This window comes from Gossypium hirsutum, chromosome D11 (assembly GCF_007990345.1).
Source record: "Gossypium hirsutum isolate 1008001.06 chromosome D11, Gossypium_hirsutum_v2.1, whole genome shotgun sequence".
Classification (NCBI taxonomy): Eukaryota; Viridiplantae; Streptophyta; class Magnoliopsida; order Malvales; family Malvaceae; genus Gossypium; species Gossypium hirsutum.
The window spans coordinates 59,755,664-59,779,959 of NC_053447.1; the positions used below are offsets into that span (position 1 = coordinate 59,755,664).

Below are 24,296 nucleotides of genomic sequence, written 5' to 3' on the forward strand. Positions count from 1 at the left end.
TGCGCTTCAACGCACTCGAACCCATATCCTCCTGTATTAATAACAATATCCATACCAATTGAGCTAAACTCAATCGACATTTTGACCAGTATTTTTAAAAGAATTGATCTTCACAATTATGAGTATATTTTGTTGAAATGATGTATTTGAAAATATTTGACTATATTTTAACTCACAAATCGATTTAACATCAGAGCTCAATCTTAAACAATTATTATATTTAATTTCTATAATTAATATTATTATAATTTAAAATAAATAAATTATTTATTTTAAAACTTGTTATAACACTGCTAATTCAGGGCGAAAAGTCAATCATTTCCTAAATTCCTACCTTTCATCTTCTAAAATTTTATCATAAACATCTTATAAAAATTAATAATTTTATTATACATAGTTTAGTGCTCAATAGATTAGTTTCGTACTAACTCAAACAAATAATAACAATGTATGAAAATTACTAAATTTATGCTAAAAAAATCGTACTTATTATTTCGAGTTTTATCCTGTTCTTGTAATTCACCAAAATAAAATTATGCTAATATTAATACTGGTAGGTAGTGTAGGAAGTGAAAGGAATTAATTTAAGCTTCATGGCATTGAAATCTATATGTAAGAAATCTGGTTTGCCCTTTGTTCAAATTTCAAGTTTAGTCCCTATGCGTTACTCAAATTTAAGATTATATAATAATGGTCAAATTTCAATTTTGGTCTCTGTACTACACTTAAATTTAAAATTTAGTATTTATACGTCAACTTTTTGGCATAATTTGGCACCTCTTTTACAATGCTATTGATTAGCTCAAATACTTTATTTTGATGAAAATGTTGATGTAACTCTTAAGAGTTGTTAGAACTATTAAAATTATTTGTTAAGTTCAATTCCATTGCAATGCCATTTATTGTTATAGGCTTCTAAGCGAGTATTTTTTAATTTCAAAATGTCACACCAACGAATTTAGCAAAAGAATTGAATAGTGCTAACAATTGGATCTGCATTTTAAAATTCAAAAAAAATAGAAGGATTGAATTCTTTAAAAAAAAACACGAAGACTAAATTTCAAATATAGAAAAAGTAGAAAGGTTTGGAGTGTATTTGAATACGGGGACGAAGCCAGGATAATTTTTACGGGGCTGAATGAAATTTTAATTTTTATAGTCTATATTTTTATAATTTTTAAAGGATTAAATCGAATTTTTATAATTTTAAGGGGGTCAAAGTGTAATTTTACCTTTACTAATTTAAAATTTTAAAATTTTTTAAATAGCCTAAATAGTATTTTTTTTATTTTATTTTAGGGGGTCGAGACCTCTGCCAACCCCCTAGATTCACCTCTGTTTGAATATTCAGTTATTTACTATATAAATTAGCTTAAAAAATAATTAATAATTAATTTAATGGGAAGCGTGGTAGGATCCCGCTAAGAATATGTAAGACTACATTTGAGCTTTGGCAATTTAATTTCATGGAATTTTTATGTATAATAATACTTTTTAGTGACATTTTTATTTTTTAATAATTAGTCAAAATTAGCAGAGGTTATTTTCTTATAAAATCATAATTTCAAATATTCAACAACCATAGTGGAGAAAATGGGGGGAAATGTTTTTGAATGAATAATATATATATACACAAAAAGCAAAGTGTATTTAATAAATCCAAAAGTAATAGAGTAAACATGATATACCCCATTTTGAAAATATTTTTAACACATGTTTAATATGTTTTTGTTTTATTCGCATATGAAATTTTAGGGTTTTTATATTAATAATGCAAAAAAAAATTAATTATAATAATTAGTTCTTTAGAGATTATTTATGAAAATGAATCGTTTTAAATAGTAAAAGATAGTGTTTATGTTCCTAGGTGACATCATCCTTAAAAGTACATTTATCGTTACTAAATAATTTCAGTTGAAGAAAAATATTTTTTTAGCTAGTGTCGCCACCCTATACGGTAAAATCGAAAATTTTAATTTCCCTCCTAATTTTTCCTTTTCACTGATCGTATATTCTTATATAAAAATATTGGTGTCGTCGTATAGGGTGGCGACACTATTTTCTATCATTTTCCCTAAACCCTAAATGAAAGAAGGAAAATTCATTTTCCAAAAAATGGAGGGAAATTTTAGGAAAAAAGGGCATATATTTGCACAGCACAAAATTAAAAACATTTTTATAAAAAGGAAAAAAAAAAGGAATCTGGTTTCAAAAGAAAACTGTTTCCCATTCTCATGAGAATCCATTGGTAGTAATAAATAAATTAAAAAGGTTAAAAGGGATAATTATGAAATAAAATAAAAAGTTGAGCTGCATGCTGGAATCCACAATCTAATCTCATCTATTTATTTAAATTGTGTTATTCACAAATAAGTTTTATTTTGCCAAGATTTTTTAATTTAAATTTTTTAATAAATATTAGCATTTTAAATCTTAATATTTATATTTTTTTATTAATTTGATTATTAATTTTTCAAAAAGGATTAAATTATTTTTTAATAGAAATATTTACTAAAATTTTAATTTTTTAACAATACCGACATATATTTGTCTTATATGTATTGTGAATATATAATTTAAATTTTATAAAAAAATTCAAAATTTAAAAGATTATAAAAATTTCATAAAAATTTTAATTAAAAAAGTATAAGGTGCATGTAGATTGCCATGCGAGTTATGATATTTAAAAATTTAATATTTTAGTAATCATTTCTATTAAAAAATGATTTGAAATTTTTTAACAATTTATGGTTAAATTGTATATATTTTTTAAAAGTTTGAAAACCAAATTTAACTAAAAAAAGGATCAAATTGACAAAAAAAATATAACCATATAAACATTTTGATGAGGATTAAAATTTTAAAATTTGTAATTGGATTTTTTTTTTTAATTTCAAAATTGTCCTACTTAAGACAATGTCCTTGAAATTCAAAATTAGCTAAGAAGTGGGGTTTATATATATATATATATATAAAGAAAATCCAAGAGTCCATTTTGATATTAAACGCATTTGGTCATGTTATTTTGATGAGCTAACCAACGTCATATAGTTTCCATGTTCCAAGGGTACTACACTTGTTTCATTAAACCTTACAACTTTGATTTACATTTTTTTGAGGTTTTATATATTTTTTATAAACCAAATTTCTCATTATGCATATGACTGATGAAGCAGCATAGAGGGAATTTTTGTTTTCCTGTAAAATAATAATTTAAAAATTCTAAAAAATAAAATAGTGATTATATATAATAGAGTTCATAAAAGTATATATAATATAATGATAGGCAGTAAACAAATAAGGGAATTACTACATTACTACCAGTGAAGAATTTCTTCAAATTTGATCCTATCTAGACTTTGATTTACATTGGGGGGGATAAAAGAGAAAAAGGGGAAGTGAGTCATCATATCATAACATCTCACTGCTCACTAGGAATTGAAGATAACAAAGACATCCTCATCTCCATCACTTTCTTGTGAGAATTGGAGTGCAAATAGCTCACAAAAGTAGGGCTTTTTGCTGGCCTATACTCTGGCAGCAACCTCCCTGACTTGTACCTCACCCCACATGCATTGCATAGTGTCTTTGGACCCAATGGTCCTGCTCTCCACTGTGGTGTCCTTTGTGCTAAGCAATGGCTGCACCTCCTTGGCTGCTGCTGGTTCACCCCATTGTTGTTCCCATCTCCTATACTCTCTTTACTCACCGCCGCCGCCGCCGCCTTCTCTTCCTCCATTCCCTCTCTCTTTGTTGATTCCTCAACCTCACTATACCCCACCATGCCACTGCTGCTGTCATCTTCCTTTTTGGGCATAATGAGTTCACTGTCAGCTAACCAACATGATTGTTGAAGCAAAAGAGGGTCAGAGTTTGGCAATTGGAGGCTTTGATACCAACTGCAAAATGGGTTGTTTTTGGTTTTGGATAATGTTGTGGAAACCCTCTTTCTTTTGCTCCTAGCCTTGCCTGGAACCACAATTTTCTGCAAGGAAGGTGGGGTGATTTGATGTGGTTTCTTTGAAGAATTTGTAGGCTTTGTTGTTGTTGTTGCAGTTGTGGTAACATTTGGAGCTGCTGTGGCAGCAACTGGGATGCAGTTTCCAGTGCTTGATAAACAGTCTTCTACAAATATAGACAACCACTCCAAACTCACATCCACTTCCTGCAATTTGTACAAAAAATACCAAGTTAGAGACTTTAAAACTCAAGCAAAAAGACCCCAACTTTGAAACAAGAGGCATGCACAAAGAGAAAGGAACAGAGACTGACCGTATTTTGAGTAGGGAAAAGGTCATCAATAGAGGCGCCCAGTTTAGAGCATGGTGATGAAAGGACTTGCTCTGGTTGATGATATTCACCCGAGACTGACACATTCCTGAGAAAATCCATAGCCAAAAAAACAAAACAAAATTTTTCTACTGTGTTGTTAAGCTTCAAGAAAAGAAAGTGAGAGGTAGGAACTTGAAGTGAAAACTGAAAACTGAAAATACCCTTCTAAGTACAGAGAAAATAAAACAAAGAGAAGATGAAGATGAAGAAGAAATGTTGGTTTAGAGCATAAGGGTTATAGGAGTTGAAGTACGGGGTTTTGCTCTGCTGTATTCAATATTTGTGCCCCCTCTTTATGGCCTAGTTTTCTGTCGGCAATAAAGCTAAAGAAAACAATCAAATTCAAAACTTATTGAATCACTAGGGAAAAGGGAGAAAAAAAAATAAAGAAAAAGAAAATTGCCCATATCTCTGTCTCACTGCTTAAACATATATACATATATATTATATAATAATATACAAGAATAAGACCAGTTTTTCTTTTATCTATCATATTATTCTTGGGGTTATTAATTTGGGGGGACAAATTTTGAATTTTGTTCTCTTTATGGTTTTAAATTTGGGTTAGATGAGGCAATGGAGGGAGCCATGGAGGGAGGAGTTTGAGTGCAACTGTGGAGAAGGTTCAGTGGGGTCAGAAATCCAAGGCCTGCTTGGACTCTGAAGCCTGCTCTGGTTTTTGAAAAAAGACCCTAAAAGGCCAAAACTTTAAAAAGAAAGAAAAACAATGAAAGAGGGGGCTAATGGGGATGGGACCAGGAAAGCCGAAGTACTATGTATTAACAGTGTCAAGCTTGCTACAGTATATATAACCTGCTAGGCTGATAGATTCTTAAGTAAAAGGTTAAACTTCCTTTTAAACCAGGCTTTTATCAGGTGATGTTGATCTTTGCAGAAGGCTGAGGGAGCCAATAGTATTTTCAATGTCAACTTTGATTGATCTCTAGCCTTTTATGTTACACTATGATTGTTCATTTCATCAAATGATCACATTTTTGTTAGGGTATTTGTGTATCAACATTTAGATAAGATATGGAATTAAAAACTCGAATCCAAATAACATAGATGTTAGCAAGGTATATAGTATCATGTCTTTAAAATCTAGCTGTTCCCTTCTAATGAATGGCCTCACATCCCAACAATAAGGCTGTCATTGTAAACCAGATTTCATGACTCTGCCCATAATAAATCTAATCAATAGGAAATAAAAACTTGAACCACCAGTTAAAATGGTTGAAAATGACACTTCACTCTGTCGGGTTGGTTCATAACTCAAATTTGAACCCTTGGGATTAGGTTAAGTATGTATCAAGCAAAGCAAAGTTTCTAGGAATTAAAACATGGGATCCACAGAAACTTTATGCTTGGTGGTTCATATTTGATATATATAAACAGATGAATGCTATTCCAAAGGAATAGTTTCTGATATTGGTCTGGTTCTTATTGGCAGAGTGCACTGCTAACTCTTTGAGATGTTGGTTCTACATAATCTTCTTCACTACCAGCATAATTACTCTGTGATGTATATACGCGTACATGAATAAATGTATGTAAATGATGGAAGTAAAATTATACATAGATGGACCCCACATCATTGCATCAGCCATTATCTAACTTAATGTATGGCCCCATCAAATGGTGGATCAATTACACAGTCAATGAATAGTAATTCGGTTCAACCAAATATGCTGGCCACCTTTTGATGACCAAGCCATGTGAAAACACTAGGGGAATTTTGAACATCCCACATTAACCCATCTCCTTATTTGTCTTGCCTTATTCTGGCCACATATAGATGTATCCATTTCTCTTTTTTTGAATTCAGGATTTACTCCGATTCGTTCGCTCAGTTACCTTTAAAAAGTAATATCGAATAAATTTAGAGATCGAATATGAATTATGCACTCCATAATTTTGAGTGGACTTGTGAGGGAGGGCTTCATTTTCTGTCTGGCAAAGGGACAGAGTCATCCCAACTGTTACCCTCAATGGGTAGAAATAGGACAATGCAAACAATAATTGTAGGGGGAAAGTAAAGGGGTGAGAAAGTTTTGAATTGATAATAATAATGAGGCAAGGAGAGGGAAATTTTATATATATGTGCCTCAAGGATATGATTCTGTCCTGCCATATGCTCAAAAGTCCACAAGCATGACAACACCACCACCCCCTCATTCCTTTCTCCATTATAATGAAGGCTGAATATATACTCCTTGGGATGGATTCCATGTGAGCTTGCCTAATCTTCAACAATCACTAATTTTGGGTTTCTACATCATATTCTCTTTTATAAAGAAAATTGAAGATAGAAGATGTTACAGATGTAAAAATTTGAATATCGAATTAATTGAATGTTGCATAAACTATCTAATATAAGCTCCTAACTATTCTGAAGGTAATAACTGTAGCTGAAAAACAGTTGGTCAAAAAGAGAATTAGGGTTTGTTGTATACTCCATATTTTGGTCATTGAGAAAAAAAGGGAAAAAGGTTGAGTTTGGTGTTACATTAATCACTGCAAACTCATGAAATGGACAGGTAGAAAAAGCCATAAACTTAGTGACTAAATATATGGACAATATTTGAAGTGAAGAAAGTGGAAAAATTAAACCTTGATTAAAGGTTATAGATCAGAAATAATAAAGATAAGGCCAAAGCAATATGAAAGGGATTGGAATTCCTTAAATACATATAACATGATTGTATGATTGATTAAATTTAAAAAAAAAAGTATTCTTATTTTCTTGTTAGAACAAATGACGATGTTGGGTTCAAACTTTGAATCTTCCATGTGAAATCATTTAAATATTTTAAGCCAAGGGAAGTGACCACAGATGTAGTTGAGCTTAAGCTGTATGCAAAATAAGGTCATAAGCATATAGGTGCCATCATTTTTTGGCTTAAGAAATACAATTATCTTTCCCTAGCCTCTTTCCAAGGGAACCAAAAATGGAAAGTATGGACAATGCCGCTGCATGCAAATTATTATGCGCTTATATTACTTGGACTTGGGTACGAGTGTCAGATAAAAATATGTGCGAGACAAAAGTACTTCAAACAAAATGAAGGGTTGGGAACAACATAGGTTTACAGCTAGGTGTTTGCAAATCTCATCAATGACTAATTCTACAAGTCAAAGACCAAGAAGCACATTCACACATGAAAAAGAAACAAAAGTAAAAATAGTACAGAGCTTTCTCAGAATGATTGTCGGTAACATGATACAATGCTATAGTTAACTGGTTTTAGGGGATCAAGCGTTTGGCCTTAAAACATTGCCAAAGAAAATTCTAAATGAATGCATTCATTTTGTGAATTAGAAGTCGAAATATGATACTAGTTTTGAATGCAATTTAGAAGTGAGGACTTATATGATATGTAGGAAAATATAAGAATGTACAAGAGGCTGCATAGATGGATGCCTAAGGCTCTATGGAAGAGGAGAGATACTGACGCCATTCTTCTGGTGTACCATTTCTCTTCCTCAACATCATTATTGCGGCGCTTGTTAGAGGTATCGCAAGTATGTCATAATCCTTAGGGGCCTGAAAAATCAAAGGAGGGGAAGTATCTTAGTAAAGCGTTGCCATGCTAATAGTTTTTCAATAGTTAATACAGAAAAAAGCTTTAAGATTTCCAGTTTTCTTGATCAGCTGTATGTCATCCCTTTGTTCATTCACACCTAGAAAAGAGAGAAAAGGTGCTGCAATCTGTGCATTATGGCCTTCTTTTAATTATTATTATTTGTCAAATGCTATCTATAGCTGAAAAAACCATTTTTCAGTAAATGATTATAAGAAAATGAAGCTTTCATGGTTTAACTTTCAGGAGTGTAGGTGAAATACCTTGGGGACCTTAATCAGCTTCATATTTGCTTCCTCTAGAGTTTTTCGACCTTTCTTTGAATTGCACTCGGCACAAGCAGCGACCTATGCCAAGCAGATGAAAGAAAAAACTATAAACACCTGTAAATCCATGGTGATTAGTATAAACTGTTGTTTGATCAGGTTTCCCATGGTTCCAAATAGTAAAACACACATAATATCACCACTGTCAAATTAGACAGAAATGTTTGAAAGTAAAGACAATCTAACATAGCTCTTCATCAAGGTTTTCATAAAGCCACCTCTGAACAATATTTCAAAATCAGATATGCTGCAAATTCATATTGGAAGCATGTAAGAGCATAGACTATATATTTATCACTTTTTGACAAGCTCAAGTAACCATACGACTCATCTTTCAATTTCAATCATTTTCAGTATTTAACTTTAAAAAAAAAAAAGCTTCAAGAAAGATAAATAATAGATCTTCTAAGACCTCTAGCTATCTTCCAGAGATTCCCCAAGAAGCCTTGTCCTCACTCCTGCTTATATGTTCAATAAATAATTAGTAGGAAAGATGAAAACTTTGAAGCATGAATCAGCATTACTTATTGCCACATACAGGATAAATTTGCATAGCATTAACATGTTCCTGAGAAAAAAACATTTCTATAATTTGTTCTTTTATAATTACTTCTGCATAGTCCTCGATCATATGACAGAAGAAGACATTAACAGCAAGGTATTTAACTCCTATTCACTAATTACAAGCTCAAACAAGAACCATTGGAGTTAATCCACAAATATTGAGTCGTCTATCTGTTTAATTAGCCGTCTTACCAGATTTTCCCATTTCCATTCACCACCTCTTGCAACTGGAAGAACATGGTCTATGGTCAAGTTATCACGAGCAGAACAATACCTGTTGATAAAGAAAACATCCATTGAAAGAATATTTGAAGGCAACAGAAAATTTCTGTTCAACTTTATTGATGAGAGATTATTCTTAGATATGAGGGAACAAGAAGACTAGAGAACAATTAGAGATTATAATAACAATAGCACATCATGAATGGAAAAAATGAGAACCAAAAGGTAGGAAACTAAGACTTGGATGACAGTCAATTACAAGTATGTTCATTTCTATCTATGTTTTTTCCATGTATTTGGAGGATGCAAAGATGACAAATGAAATGTAACACTTGAAAAAGGGATGCTATATCTATTTGTAACTAAGATCAAGTCCAACATAGAGAGGTACATTCCCATATTTAAACTAAAAAATTGGTAAAAAGCCATTTTCTAAAGTTCTATGAAACAAATGAATCTTGTCAGTCCAACATTTTCTACCGCAAACTCATATACTTTAGCAACATAATTAGCACAGTTTAACATATATACATAGAGTTAAGGTACGAGTAATGTTATTCAGCGGTTAATATTATAAAATCTTTTGGTCTGTTTCTCATGCTCAGAGATTTACAGGGTAAACTATGTCAGATAAAACAGGATACTGTATCTATTTGTTGATATAAAAGGCTCACTGGCTTAGAGTACTATTTATGAGCACTTGTGAATTATTGTAAGTGTGAAAGTAAAAAACTTACTGACAAGTGAACTTGTCTCTAAATAGAATATTTTTGCGGCTTAGGTTGATGTTGATTCTTCGTCTCTTAACAACTTGCAGAAGATGGGGAATCTGGGAGGGTAAAGAATAATGTCAATTCAAGTAGAGTATGTCACATGAGGATGAGGAACATTAAAAATAGAAAGTAAAATGGCTTAAAGAGGTAAGTAATGAAAAAGTAACAGGGAAATTGACAAAAAGATGTTAGAGGTTAACAATTTATAATGAATGGTCCTTGGTTTCATACCCTTAAGACAGCTGGTATGTTTAAGGATCCACTTGGGGAGTTCACAGTCTGATCATAATACTCTAGAACATCAGCCTGGATAAATACAAGATAAAAGGAACTTAAATGTTGAAAAGAAGAATTCTCTAATATGCTACTCAGGTGTGTCATATACGGTTATGAGTTGACATGAGTATGTTCAACTTTGTCTAAGTTTTTCCATGTATTTGGAGGGTCCTTGGAGGATCTTACTCCTATATATCTAAGTCCAAATATGTGTATGACACAAGTACTTAAGGAAAAAATGAAGAACTAGAGCAACATAAATTCTCCATGCATGTTTCATTCATGAATGTGAGTATAAGTCTTGCATCTGACCTGAGCAAACACATATATGAAGAGTCAAAGAAGTAGATGAAGAGGTAATGCTTCATATGTGTTCAAGAAAATTATTTAAAAAAAAGGTAAAAATTACTTCATGTATTACATATGAATTGTCTACTGTAAAATTTGAGATTCTCGTTCTTTTTGGTAACCTACCACCATATGCTATCATAAAACAAAATGGTAATCAACATTGCCTAGCATTCCTCATTTTGGCTCATAATTTTTAAGAATAAAATTAAATAAGTGTAAAAGCAGAAAAACTAAAAGCCTCACATGGCTTCCACCTAAACATCTAAAATGAAAAGGTGAGCCACACTATCCAACCTTCTCCATGAACTCCAAACATATAGCACGCTTCCAGCAAACAACATTGATTGGCCTGTCGGGATGACAACGATCAGACCCATATCCAAAAAAAATTGCAAGGAAACCAGTTCAAATCATTACAAAGGTAGAGAACTCATGTTGCAAATTGAACACAAGGAAAAATGCAGTCTCTTCAACAAATTATTCTAAAGTCAAATCTCAAAGAACGAAAGCTAACCAGAAGAAAAGCTATACAATGTTCCAAAACAAATACCCAAATGAAACAACAAAAGAAAGCATAAAAATCAAACAAGAAAAGATGGGTAATTGAAAAAGTGCTTTTTTTTCTTACCTGTAAGAGATATCCAAAACAAGACCTCTAAAACAAGACAACTCATCAGTCCCAAACTCACTATCATAATCCTCTTCATCATAAAGTCCTTCATCACTCACATTCAGGCTTGCCGTGGCATTAAATTTGCTGCCTTTCTTCAAAGAAGAAGAAAAGTGGCTTCTTCTAGTAGTAGAACCAAGGAATCTGAGCATGCCCTTATGAGTTTGAAGTGATTTTAGCCCACCAGAACCACCAAAAACATTGCTGACAAGCTTGTAATGAAAAGGGTCCTTTGGTTCCACCCCATCACCATGAAAGAGCAGCTTCAAACGTCCTTGTGGGGTGAATTGAGCCATTAACTAAAACAAAGATTTTGCTTTGAGGTTTCAAAGAAGTGGGATTACAGTAGTTAATGTTGTCTTCTAAGGGGTTGTTTTAGTTTCAGCGTTGCACTTAACAACCAAGGAAAGAGACAAAGAACAGGGTTTATATATAATCTAAGAAAAGAGGAAAGGCTTGAGTTTCACGGCAAAAACCGTTGCCACAAATATTTTGGCATGTGCTCCCGCTGCCCATGAGATCATATCTTATTCATAGTCAGGTAAATGACCAATTTACCCACCTTCCTTCGTATAATTCTTTTTTATTTGGATATTTCACGTAATATTTTCTCCCGTTTAATCTCATCTGATATAAAACGGAATGATAAGAATTTTGGTTCTAAAACCACTGATAGCATGCAATGATATCATCATTCACTATAAGCAGAAGGAGAAAGGCCAATTCTCAAAGAAACTGACGATTTCTTTCCTTATCCTTTGGGTGCTTGACTATTAAACTTTTGATTTTTTTTCAAGATGGACCCTTCGTTCATTTCATCTGATCTCAATTGGGAGGACTGACTCGTTGGTAACCTCTCAATACTTCAATGAAGGGATTAGAGTGAGCCTAGAAAATTTGGGTTGGGGGATTGAAATTAAATTATAAATTTTACAATAGTAAAAATATAATTTTATTATTCAAATAGTTTATATTTTTATAATTTTTAAAGATTTAAATTAAATTTTTATTATTTTTAAGGGGTCTAAAATGTAATTTTATCTTTATTAATTTAAAATTTTAAAAACTTCAAAAAAATTAAATAAAAATTTTTTTATTTTAATTGGACCAGGACCCCTCCCACCTGGTTGGACGACCTGCTACGGCAAACGCTTGTCAAAGGGTTTGTAACTAATCAGCTCCATAATGGGAAGTTTCAAATTTCAAAATTTATTCGAAATATTTAATAACTTGATTAATAATGAGTTCATTTTTTATTTGTTACTTTACGTGCCTCTCTATTATTTGCTGGCGCAATTGCTAAACCTGTTCAATTTCCTCTTCATGTATGGTTACTTGATGTCTTGGAAAGACCTATTCTTAAATTTTGGTTCATAGAGTTAATACTACGATTGTAGAGTTCTTTATCCTTTCTCCAACCGTGAATAGAAAAGAGTTATCCGAGACTCGATAATTGAAGTTTATTGACATATCTCAAGAGCCTTCAATGTTGGGGTAAAATTATAGGCCTTGAGAGATGGGACTCTCCAAGTGACCTGAACATTACTCAACTCGGAATAAAAATAAGTGCTACAAATGTGCAAATACCTTAACGCAACTTTGAAGAAGCAATTTTCAACATGATTTTTCTATAGTTATATTTCAGTTAATGGTAACTAGTTCCTTTATTTGACCTAAGAAAATAGGTACGTGGATCATGGCTCAAAAGACATCAATCGATAACATGACAAACTCAAAATGACAGACTGATCAGAACTAACAAAAAAGCATCAACATGAACCCCCTACCCCCCGCCCTAAAAATAAAATCGAGCCCTAACAAAAGCAACAAGGCAGTCCAACGGTAGATAGCAGCAGCAAAACCTCTTGGCAAGCAGAAAACAGTTGCACATATATTTCATAACCATTAAATATCATGTCAATAACAGGCTAAATATACTTCCATTTAGATGATAGTAAGTCCACGCAGAAATGAGAGGTATATTCCAAGTGAAAGTAATTGAAATATTTTAACTTAAGAATCCCAAACGTTCAATATGTCAATCAAGCTTCAGGATAAATGGCATGCACAGAAATTGTGGAAGATGATCTCAGTTACAGTTTCCCTGCATTTTACAGCATCAATTTACAAATCCATATAAGCCATGACATCAACAGTTTGAGCAATAAAAAAGCACTATTAGGGGCCACAACTTTAATTAAGTTATTATTACTTTAAATATAAAGCAAAATGTCTCCAACATATAATCTTCAAGTTGTTCCTTCCATTTTTTTTTTGTTTCCAGTTAGTTCTTCCTTCTGAATTTACTAATTACAGCATATGCCAAGCATTTAAGCACCATACTGACTTTAAGGGAAAGGAAACCCCATATGACAACCACAGCCAAAAAGCCAGGTACCGATCCGATGTATCCGACTCCCCTCCTTTACTTTGCCAATCTCTATTCATTGTATATTCATACTTGAAATCCAACTCCTGAACATGGCAGAGGAAAACCTAATATCCACAAACGAGTTGAGGAAGGTTGTGTTTTGCCACCAAAATATATCTGAAAAGGCAGTTCCCATTCCAAGGTATTATTTGCCACCAAATTAAAAGATCAGACAGAGGCAAGATCCACAAAATTCTTCTGGGATGAACAGAAAAATTAATATGAATCAATCACTTTAGTGAGAGGAGAGGGTGTAGTTTCTTACCATTGCTGGTTTTTCCTGAACTCTGTAAGTACAGGATATATGTTCTCAAAGGCTGTGTATGTCTCGTCTCTCACCTGAAACTCTCAAAGAAGGAAAATTAGTAACTCTATGATAAACAGCATGCATGAAGGTTGAACAGAAGCCCAAGATATCACACCTTAGCTCCAGTGATCACAATCTTTCCTGACACAAAAATAAGAAGCACAATCTTTGGTTGTTTCATACGATAGATCAGACCTGGAAAGAGTTCTGGTTCATACTGTATTAAAAGAACATGAAGATAAGTCCCAATCATTGATCATGACAAACAAGTCGTGACAAGCACTGTTTTAAATATCTAGAACTCGAACCAAGGAAAAAACGGATCAAAGCATGACAAGCCTAAACTTATCTTTATGATCCCAAGGGTTGTTTACTACACAAATGAAACCTCTGCGTCAACTTTATAGCATATAATGTTTCAAAATAACTTGACCAAAAATGTTGGCCACCATCCCTGAACTTAACAGATATAAGGGTGAGTGAACTCCAAGGGGCTCACAGAAAAGACTAACTTTATAAATGAACATACACAGAGAGAAAGGCACAGGAAGTCTTGCACTCATATCTCCCAAATGTCCACCTACAAAACATGCATATCAATGTTCTTATACACAAGGAAACAACCCAATGGACGATGCTGCCACTTACACTTGAAAAGGCACCATGGGAGTATGCAAGACCTTCAAGTCTGATGGGAAATTTGACATCACATGACCCAACAATGTTCTGAATTTTGAAGTCCTGCCAATCACAACAGAACCATGTAAAAAACCAACTGAGCAGCAGGGAAAAACGTTATTGAAGGATGAGATTTTAGTCAATACGTGAGACTTTATGAGCATTGTTTGCATGGGAGGAATTTAAAAGAAATCAATCATTACAATACCTTAAACTTAGCAGGAAAACCAAGCTTTTGGATAATCCTGGCATACTGAAAGTAGAAAATATTCTCCATTAATGCCAATTTCATGATTTTATCTATCTAATGATAAGAATAACTATGACATAGCTAGCTGACCACTAACATAGTTCAAGAACAAAACTAGAACGCCTCTCAAAGGAAAATACCTTCCTTGCAGCCAGTTTAGACTGCTGTTCACTTTTAGCACCAGTGCAGACCTGACAAATCAAGGAAAGTTGTTTAGTAAATCAACAATTGAACAATGTTAATACACTAGCACTAGTTCTTTACAAAAATGATTTTGCCACTATAAACTTGCACACAGTCAAATAACTGCATATAATTGTGATTTCCAATAAGAATTGAATTACCATCTTTCCAGAGGCGAAAATCAAAGCTGTAGTTTTTGGCTCCCTGATTCTCATAATGACAGCAGCAAAACGCTGTAGGTTATTTTTATAGAAAAGGTTAGAAATCAGACAACAGCAGCAGAATCAGAAGCTGCACAAACTAAAGTATATAATAACAAGTATTTAACCATCAGTAGCATACCTTTGGATTGTATTCTGCATTTCGAGCTTGCAGTGCTATTTGCTTAAGATCCAACTTGCAATCTAAGTTTACAGTTGAGACAATGTTCCTAGAAACACAATAAGAGTAATATTGGGATGTTAACTACAGTAAAACCCAAAAGTTTGTAGAAACATGAAGAAACTTCAGCCATGCCTCACTTCTAAAAGAAAATTTTTCCAAAGACCACCAGTTCCAATTTCCCGTCGGTATCAGTTAGTGAGACATTTGAGTAAGTCAAGCGCCTCAACTTATTTGGCTAGTTGATCCCTCTTAAGAACAAGACTTAAACAGTGATATGTAGCATACCTCAAATGGTACATTATTCGATAGCAGGCTAGTGGATCAAAATTATTCAATAATACTTTATATAATATATTTATTATTCGTCCTATCAAAATTACCCACCATCTATATCTAAGGAACTCTAGTACCATACCGAGCACATAAAATGGAACACAAAAAAGTATTAATCCAAAGTTAACTTATTAAAACTCTCCACTATTTTGATACAAAAACAGACTCAAGTGCCCTTAGAATTTCCTACAAGCCTACTCAAGCCACATACTAACAGAACTCATTTCTCTAAAATTCTTTTCAACCTACGCAAGCAAACACCACAAGCTCACATAGCATATCCCTAAATTCCCTCTTCCCCTTCCCACAAGTTAATCAAAACCCATCTGACAAACTTCTCACCATCAGCAAACGTAAAACACTAATATATGCATGGCAGATCCCTATGGCCCATTCTATAAGATAGGGATGTGTGGCAATCCCCTATCCAAAAAGACACCAAACTGGAATTGGAGAAAATTGCTGCAGTTTAGGCAAAAAGCTCAGCATGTCATCAATCAGGTGACTGGGGATCAGGTGTGGCCTTTTCCAGGGGACAAGCATGAGGTCGCAACTGCATGGCTAGAAATACTGCCAAAGCAGAGCAATATCAAGTGGTCTCATCTCCAGGCCTGTTGTAATCTCCTGGGTGCCAGTAATAAACAGACTCCTAACGAGGGGCATACTAGCTCAACGGGACTGCCAAGGAAGGAGCATTTTTTATTCCGACTTCACAGAGAAAAACAAGAACCATGTTCTTCTGTGGTGCAGCTACTCAAGTACTGTATGGTAGCAGATACTATTGTCCCAAAGCAGAGCTAACAACTATGGAGAAAATCAAGAAAACAATATCTATGAGGTTATGGGACCAAGAAACGTGGCTGTTGACTCGGTAAATATAGATTCGTGTAAAATCCCACCAGGTTGGTATAACTGTGGTGCTAATTGCATCTTGACCTGTAGAGAATTGCTGCATTCTTTTAATAATAAAGCACATCTTATTCATGTGTATATATACTCCCAAAACCAATTTTTTTCAGTGATGTAATTGACTACCAGTCCAATTACCGAAAGATCATACCTATCCACAAAACTCTGTTCAGCAAATTAACATACATACCATTCAACCCAAAATTCTACAACCCATATGCCAAAATCACCTTTTCTTTTTCCTCCTAAAAGTCCATCTCCAATAACACCTAAAACTAAAAGATCTCCCTATCGAAAAATCTTACGACCATAAACCAGTCAGAATCTAAGACAAGAGAGGCAAAATAGGGACTTACTGAAGAGTGGGAACAATACCAGATGGATGCTTGGAAAGATCCACTGGCTGGCTCCCTTCCAAGCCACCCTGTTCCGCCATTCTCTTCTTTGCTCACCAAAAATTCAAAAGAAAATCCCCAATATTTTCCAAAAAATCGTATGGGTTTTCTTCTAAACACACAATACCAAAGCAACCCAATCGAATTTGCGAAGTATAATCAACCCGTTGACCAAAAATTAGGTTTTCAAAACGCTAAATCTACAATTTAATCAAATTCAATCCGTTAACCAAAATTTATGTTTTTAAAAGGTATAGTCTACAATTTTCGGAGGAAATGGAAGAAAAATACACAAAACAAAAGAAAGATCGAGTTTAATCAAATCAAAGCAAATTCAACATGTTTTCCAACGGAAAAAAATTGGGGATTTAAAAGGATATATTTATAACTAGTAAAATCGGAGGGAAAATGTTTGAAAACGAGAGCTTCTTTATATATATAAGAGAAAGGTGAAGATTTTGGTTTAAGATAAAAGAGAGAAAAAGATTGGATTAGAGAGGGTAGAGAGCGTCTCGTTTTGATGATGAGAAATTTGGGCGTCTGGCTTTTAAGACAGAGAGAGATGCCGTGTTTCAATCGGGTTGGCCTTTTGTACTCTACGTCTTCCTATTTATAGACATTGACTTCATTGGCCGGTTAAAAAACGCTAGTTACCGGCTTTTGCCGGTTTTGTTGGAAAAAAAGTATGGGTAAATTACACCCATGGTCACTTTTGTTTACCTTAGGTTACGTTTTAGTCACTTATGTTTGAAATGTTACGTTTTAGTCACTTATGTTATCGTGTTGTAACATTTTAGTCATTGAGCCGTTAATTATCGTTAACGGTATAACGATAAGGTAATGTGGCGCGTTAAATCATCATTTCAAACAAAAAAATTAGATTAAATTATACAATTGGTCCACATATTTTTCATTTTGAGCAATTTAATTTTTTCTTTTATGTTCTTTTAACTTTTTTTTTCATTATTTTCCATTCTCTTCTGCTTTTCCCTCTATTTTCCTACCTTCTCCATTTCTTTCAACATATCAAGAAGTCGAATTGGCAGTGAAGAAAAAAGCATGGTATGGGTTTAATGGGTTTTGGTTATAGGCAATGATGGTTTTCGACTTCCTACTTATTTCTTCACTGTCAATTCGACTTATTGATATGTTAAAAGAAATGGAGAATGTAATAAAATATAAGGAGAAACATAAAATAATGGGAAGTAATTAAAAACTTAAAAAAATTAAATATGAACATAAAAAAAATTAAATTGCTCAAAATGAAAAAATATGATGATCGATTGTATAATTTACCCTAAAATTTTTGTTTGAAATGATGATTTAACGTGCCACGTCAACTTACCGTTAAACGGTTAGCGACAATTAATAGCTCAGTGACTAAAATGTTACAACACGATAACATAAGTGACAAAAATGTAACATTTCAAACATAAGTGACTAAAATGTAACCTAAGGTAAACAAAAGTGACCATGGGTGTAGTTTATCCAAAAAATATCTGACCTCAGCTAATGTAATTGCTACTCGGATTTGAGTATCCTCTACAAAATAAACTAAGTTTATGTTTTGTTGATTTAATTTTAATAAAATAATAATTAAATTATTCGAAAAAATTTTATTTAACTCAAAAAGTTATTAATTTTTTTAGTTTTTAAAGTTTGAGCAACTATCGATAGATAAATCAATACCCATCAATAAGTAAAAGAATATACTTTAAATACAAATCGATCTGACAGCCAATATCAAAGAAAAGATAAGAAAGATTTTAGATTTTGGTTCCTAGATTTGTAATGTACAAAGTTGATTCATGAAAAAAATCGAACTGTAAAAGAGAAGGGGAAGGAGAAGGAGAACTCTCGATGTAGACAGCGCGAACCAAGAAGGTCATATATCAATGATTTTAACAATCTAGTAAATTAAATGAAAACTTTCAAATAGTTCAGTGACGATTTTATAAATTTTTAAAGTTGAGTGATCAAAATGTAAATTTACTAATAATTTAGTATCCTTGGGTGTAATTCACCCAATATATTATCATTGAAAGTAGGGTGGCCAATTCTTTCTAGAGAAGTTTTCAAAGTGTGTCTTTTCAAAAGCGATTGTAACACCCCCTAACCCCAAACCGTCACCAGAACAGGGTTATGGAGCATTACCAGACATATCGGATAACTTATAACTAATTCACAAATAAATAACGGACATAGCATACTTTAATCATTTTCATTTCATATTTGTATAAATTATGTCATTTTAGTTCCATTTCATACTTATAACCAATTTAAACATCATTCTACAACCGTAATCACAAAACTCTTATACTTAACCTATACATCACCTAGGTACATGCCACATTATCAAAAGAAAGGTACATCACTAAAATTTCTCTGAGGTCGGGATTACTCTGGATGTTGGACCGAACACTGGCTTTCTACTAACCTGCGCACGGAAACAACCGTACGCTGAGTATAGGTATACTCAGTGGTATTACCATAATTCAAATTAATAACATTAATCGATAAAGTATATACATTTAATTTATGTCTACAATTATTCATTAATTATCTCATACTTTAAATCAACTTGATAATTAATAACAATAAGCAATATTTCAAATCTTGTATTTAATTGTACTCATACCTTATTTCACTATCTCAATTCCATTGGATTTTTCACATCTTATTCCAATAGTTCATTTCAATTCATATACAATTCATTCAATTTATCACTATATTCAATATCAATTCTATTACAATTTGTACTCACTAATATCATATAACAAGAATTTATTCTTAATCACATCATGAACTTTGGGTTCATATCTTCAAATCTCATATCTCGATTTCCAATTCACATATCAATTCACAATTTCACTTTCTCATCTCTTTCCATAGCTCAATCAATCACACTTATTCAAATTTTCTCATTTCAATTATTTACCCCTGTTAACAAGACTCGGACCTTGGCGAATACACGGATCCAACCAAACACACCAGAATGGCACCCAGTGCCTCATCGGATAGTTCGAAGCAATAAAGTGACACCCAGTGTCTCATCGGCAAAGCCGAAGAAAGTTGGTACCCACTACCTCATCGAATCTATCCGGAGCAACAGTATGACACCCAGTGTCTCATTGACTCAAGGTCGAAGTTTCCCTGAACACTTCCAATCCTATGGCATGCCAACTATATCTGACTCAGCCCGACTAGTTAATAGGGTATTCAAATCATTTTTCTATTTTAAATTCACTTTCGATTCAATCACAATGCAATGCAATTCAAATTCACTTTCCACTTTCTAATCAATATACAATTCAATACCAATACATTTTCCACTTTTCAATCAATATACCATCAAATGCTCATACATATCCATACTTCATTTCAATTTCATTCAATTCACATACAATTCAATATCATTTAATTCAATATCGATATTCATCTTATTTTTATTTACTAAACATATTATTCAAAATTCAACAATTGCAATTAATAAATTCAATACCAATACGTATTTATCATTCAATTCAATCGTGATACATACCTCAATTTGCTTATCATGTATATTAATTTAAATTTTAACAATTAATAATTAAATTTGAATTATGGTAATACTAACCGAAATTTCTCTCGAGTCACTCATTGTTCACCTTCTCCTTTCCTTTCTCGGACAATGACTCTTGCATGACATTAGCTACGTAATTAAACAATTAAAAATCATTAATACACAATTTCATCAACATATTTCCATTTATACCTAAACTTTACCTAAATTCTAATTTAATCCCTTATCAATACTAATTTTATTTTCCCAATCTAACTCCATATTCTCTCTTAATTCTTATTATAAACTCATTTTAACTCTTTAATTTCACCATAAATCCCTAATTTTGAGATTCTTTCAATTTAGTCCCTACTATTCAAAACTTACACTTTATTTTACAATTAAATCCTTTACTAACTTCTAACTTGAAATTAAATTAATTTAACCCCCAATTCATCATCTTTCCAAACATGAACCATGTCTAAAAAAATATCTAATATCTTACAAAATTTCAACATAAATCCAAAAATATTTTATTCTAGGATTTCAAAAACATCAAAACTAAAAGAAAAGAGACTAAATTAACTTACCAATTTAAGCTTGAAGCTCAAAAACCCTATTTTTCCTTTTACTTTTCTTTCTTTCTTTTTCCTTCTTTCCTTTCTCTGTTTCGTTTGCCTATTCTGTTCTATTTCTCTTTTTCTATTCTTTTATTTCTATTATGTTTTATATTTAAATACTAATAACATAATAATAATATAATAGGTTTACTTAAATAATAAGTAAATACATAATAGTCATAAATATGGGTTTGTTTGATTGTGGGAATTGATTTTCCGGAAATTGTTTTCCAACTTTTCCAGTGTTTGTTTGCCGGAAAACATTTTCCATTTGGAAAATGAAATCCAAAACACGGGAAAATGCCTTACATTTTTAGGGAAAATATCTTACCCTTTCAATTTCCGTTAGACATTTTCAAAGCTCTCATCTCTATCGATTTTCCAATCTCTCCTCCTTCATTCTTTCATTTCTGTTAGAAAACTTTCCTGAGATTATCGATTTTCCAGTAATCCCCCACTCTCCTCCTTCATCCCTTCATTCATTCATTCCTCTTTGTCGATTATCGTCGTGGTTTTCTGTGGGTTCGAACTCGTATTGGAACCTGGACGAACGGATATCGCAGCTACTGCAGTGCAAGCCTTTATTGGAGCAGTAGGCACATATATTTTCTTCCTCAAACATAACGGATCTGTTTCAGATTTCTTCATTTGCGGTTTGATCTGCGGATTTTGCCTCCGATCCATTTTTTGTTTAGTATTTTCTCTGTATGGGGTCAGATCCATTTTATTTTATCGAAGACTTTGAAGGGAAAACGAAAGCAAGATAAGATCTTTGTTGAATTATGTTTTTGTTCCACTTGCTTTCACTGATATTAATTCGTTTTGTTTGTTCATTTTCTGGCTTTGTTTCATTTCTCAAGGAAAAATGTAACACCCCTAACCCCAAACTGTCGCCGGAACAGGGTTATGAGGCATTACCGGACATATCAAACAATTTACAAATAATTCTTAAATAAATAACCAACATATTAAAAAAATCATAAATTCATATAAATTTTACTAATTGATTTCTTTCGTTTTTTTTAATAAAAATTTCGACAGCATTTCTACTTATTTTTACATAAAACCCCCTGCAAAATTTCAAAACATAACCAACCCAATTCCAATATTTCAACCAAGGCATTTATATACTTAAATCTTACTTGACATATTGACATAATAACTTAATTAATAAAAATCCTATTATCATTTCTAATTAACACATAAAACTAATCAAGCCATTTCAATTCAATACTAATGCCATAAAGGATTTCTACCATTTTACTATTATAATCATCAAAACACATAATATCTTACTTTACAACAAAACTATATAACATACCAAAATAACTATTATAATTCTTATGTACATGCCACTTTCATTTAAAGAAGAAAACATCATCGAAATCTCTATGTAGGAGTCGGGATTGACCTGGATGCTAGACTGAGACTCTGACCCCTTTTCAACCTGCGCACGGAAACAACCGTACGCTGAGTATTGTATACTCAGTGTTATTACCATAATTCAAATTATAATAGCAATAAAGAATTATAATTGCCAAGCATGTAACTATCTGATTTCTTAAATATCAATTAATTCATAAACTTTCATTATTTAACAATAACAATACAATTTTTCTTTAGCTAATTTTCGATCTCAATCACATATCACATGTAACAATTTCAATCACAACATAAGCATTAATTTCATGCCTTTTATTTTCAATATCAATTTCAATCCGCAATTTTAAATTTTCTCATATTCAATTATTCACCCTATTAACAATCTGGACTTTGACGGATACACGGATTCCAACCTAAATACACCAGTACGGCACATTGTGCCTAAAATAGTACATAATACCTGATCAGTATACGGCACATAAGTGCTTGAAACGACACACGAAGTGCCTGATACGACACATAAAGTGCCTGATACGACACATAAAGTGCTTGAGATACGACACATAAAGTGCCTGATCGGCAAAGCCAATAAATCACGTACTCTTCCAAATCCTATGGCATGCCAACTATATCTGACTTAGTCCGACTAATTAATAGGGTATTTCAATTTCACAATCAAATTTTCAAGAATTCATTTAAATTCTATTCATATATCCACTATTCAATTGAATTTCTTTCAACTTAATAATAATACTTATTTTATATTTCACTTACCTTATTATTTACTTACCATACACATAATTTAAATTTAACTTTAAAATAATAAATAATTTGAATTATAGTAATACAAACCCGAATTTTGCTCGATTATTCCTCAATAACCTTCTCCTTTCCTTTGTGTGCCGATGCCTCGAGTTCCTTGTTAGCTACGAAAATAATAATAATTTACACCATTAATTACAACATAAATTAATAATAATAGAATTTATATCTAATTTATACTTTGATTCCAATTTAATCCTAACTAAATTTATCTACTTTTCTAATTTAATTCACACTCTATTTCTAGTCAAATTTCTTCTAAACTCAATTTTATCTACTAATTTTTCAGAATTTTTCACTAATTTCGAATTTTTCTCAATTTAATCCCTAAAATTCAAAACTTGTAGCTTACTTCACAATTTAATCCTTTTATCAACTCTAACTAGAAATTCTATCAAATAAACCCTCAATTCTATCATTTATTCAACATAAACCCTACTCAAAAATCTATTAACTTTCAAATTTTCAACTTAAATCCAAGAGTATTTCACTCTAGGATTCCAAAAACATCAAATTTATGAGAAAAAGACTTGATTTTACTTACCTATTAAACTTCAAGCTTCAAATCCCTAGTTTTCCCTTTTATTTTTTTTCCCCTTTCCTTCCTTTCTTTTTCGTCTGTTCTCTGTTTCTTTTTAGCTATTCTGTTTCTATTTCTTTTTTGTTTCTTTTATTCTTTTATTTTATTCCCTTTTATGCATTAGTTAATAATAATAATCATATATTGTAATAATCATATAATAATTTTTTTTTCACAAATATCTTTTACTTAAATTATAAGAAAATGTTTTATTTTATTACAAGTGTACCTATATAATTATTACTATTACACTTGTCTTTAAACTTTATCATACATTTGTCATCTATTTAATTTATTTAATATATATTAATATAATATAATATAATATAAATCATAAAAATCTAGGATTTTTACCACTTATACCGCCCATTTCTTGTTAATGGCT

At 32.2% G+C, this 24,296-nt stretch overlaps 3 protein-coding genes across 7 annotated transcripts; all 3 read right to left on the reverse strand.

The window, feature by feature from the left end:
* Positions 1-3,290: 3,290 nt before the first annotated feature.
* On the reverse strand, positions 3,291-5,088 carry LOC107942839 (GATA transcription factor 5). Its single transcript, XM_016876564.2, has 2 exons — positions 4,273-5,088; positions 3,291-4,165 (listed from the first exon to the last, which is right to left on the reverse strand). The coding sequence occupies exons 1-2, from the start codon at positions 4,390-4,392 to the stop codon at positions 3,422-3,424; spliced, it is 864 nt and encodes a 287-aa protein (XP_016732053.1). The 5' UTR covers positions 4,393-5,088; the 3' UTR covers positions 3,291-3,421.
* A 2,420-nt stretch (positions 5,089-7,508) lies between these two features.
* On the reverse strand, positions 7,509-11,632 carry LOC107942840 (uncharacterized). Of its 2 annotated transcripts, XM_016866112.2 has the most exons (7): positions 11,054-11,632; positions 10,720-10,774; positions 10,030-10,104; positions 9,763-9,854; positions 8,996-9,077; positions 8,177-8,260; positions 7,509-7,876 (listed from the first exon to the last, which is right to left on the reverse strand). In XM_016866112.2, exons 1-7 carry the CDS (start codon positions 11,389-11,391, stop codon positions 7,754-7,756), a joined length of 849 nt encoding a protein of 282 aa, XP_016721601.1. In that variant the 5' UTR covers positions 11,392-11,632; the 3' UTR covers positions 7,509-7,753. The 2 variants fall into 2 exon arrangements, with proteins under 2 accessions (XP_016721601.1, XP_016721602.1); XM_016866113.2 differs by lacking the exon at positions 10,030-10,104 and having other exon boundaries at positions 11,054-11,589.
* Positions 11,633-13,278: 1,646 nt separating this feature from the next.
* On the reverse strand, positions 13,279-17,562 carry LOC107942849 (TATA-box-binding protein). 4 transcript variants are annotated; one of them, XR_005920686.1, is made up of 9 exons: positions 16,927-17,558; positions 15,287-15,374; positions 15,106-15,177; positions 14,902-14,952; positions 14,720-14,764; positions 14,363-14,574; positions 13,949-14,292; positions 13,792-13,865; positions 13,279-13,643 (listed from the first exon to the last, which is right to left on the reverse strand). XR_005920686.1 is itself a non-coding variant. In XM_016876575.2 (9 exons), coding segments are annotated over exons 1-9 (606 nt in total). In that variant the 5' UTR covers positions 17,007-17,562; the 3' UTR covers positions 13,279-13,642. The 4 variants fall into 4 exon arrangements, 2 of the variants coding, with proteins under 2 accessions (XP_016732064.1, XP_016732065.1); XR_001695925.2 differs by having other exon boundaries at positions 13,949-14,050; positions 16,927-17,557; XM_016876575.2 differs by having other exon boundaries at positions 13,949-14,050; positions 14,482-14,574; positions 16,927-17,562.
* Positions 17,563-24,296: the final 6,734 nt, after the last annotated feature.

Excerpts from the sequence above, each read along its gene's own strand:
- LOC107942839 (XM_016876564.2), bottom strand. The coding sequence starts at position 4,392 with ATGGATTTTCTCAGGAATGTGTCAGTCTCGGGTGAATATCATCAACCA. Across the intron at positions 4,166-4,272 it reads TTTTCCCTACTCAAAATACG|GAAGTGGATGTGAGTTTGGA; the intron begins GTCAGTCTCTGT and ends TACAAATTGCAG.
- LOC107942840 (XM_016866112.2), bottom strand. The coding sequence starts at position 11,391 with ATGGCTCAATTCACCCCACAAGGACGTTTGAAGCTGCTCTTTCATGGT. Across the intron at positions 10,105-10,719 it reads GTTTGGAGTTCATGGAGAAG|GCTGATGTTCTAGAGTATTA; the intron begins GTTGGATAGTGT and ends GTATTTATCCAG. Across the intron at positions 9,855-10,029 it reads ACATACCAGCTGTCTTAAGG|ATTCCCCATCTTCTGCAAGT; the intron begins GTATGAAACCAA and ends TTACCCTCCCAG.
- LOC107942849 (XM_016876575.2), bottom strand. The coding sequence starts at position 17,006 with ATGGCGGAACAGGGTGGCTTGGAAGGGAGCCAGCCAGTGGATCTTTCC. Across the intron at positions 15,375-16,926 it reads GGTATTGTTCCCACTCTTCA|GAACATTGTCTCAACTGTAA; the intron begins GTAAGTCCCTAT and ends TTGTGTTTCTAG. Across the intron at positions 15,178-15,286 it reads ATGCAGAATACAATCCAAAG|CGTTTTGCTGCTGTCATTAT; the intron begins GTATGCTACTGA and ends AATAACCTACAG.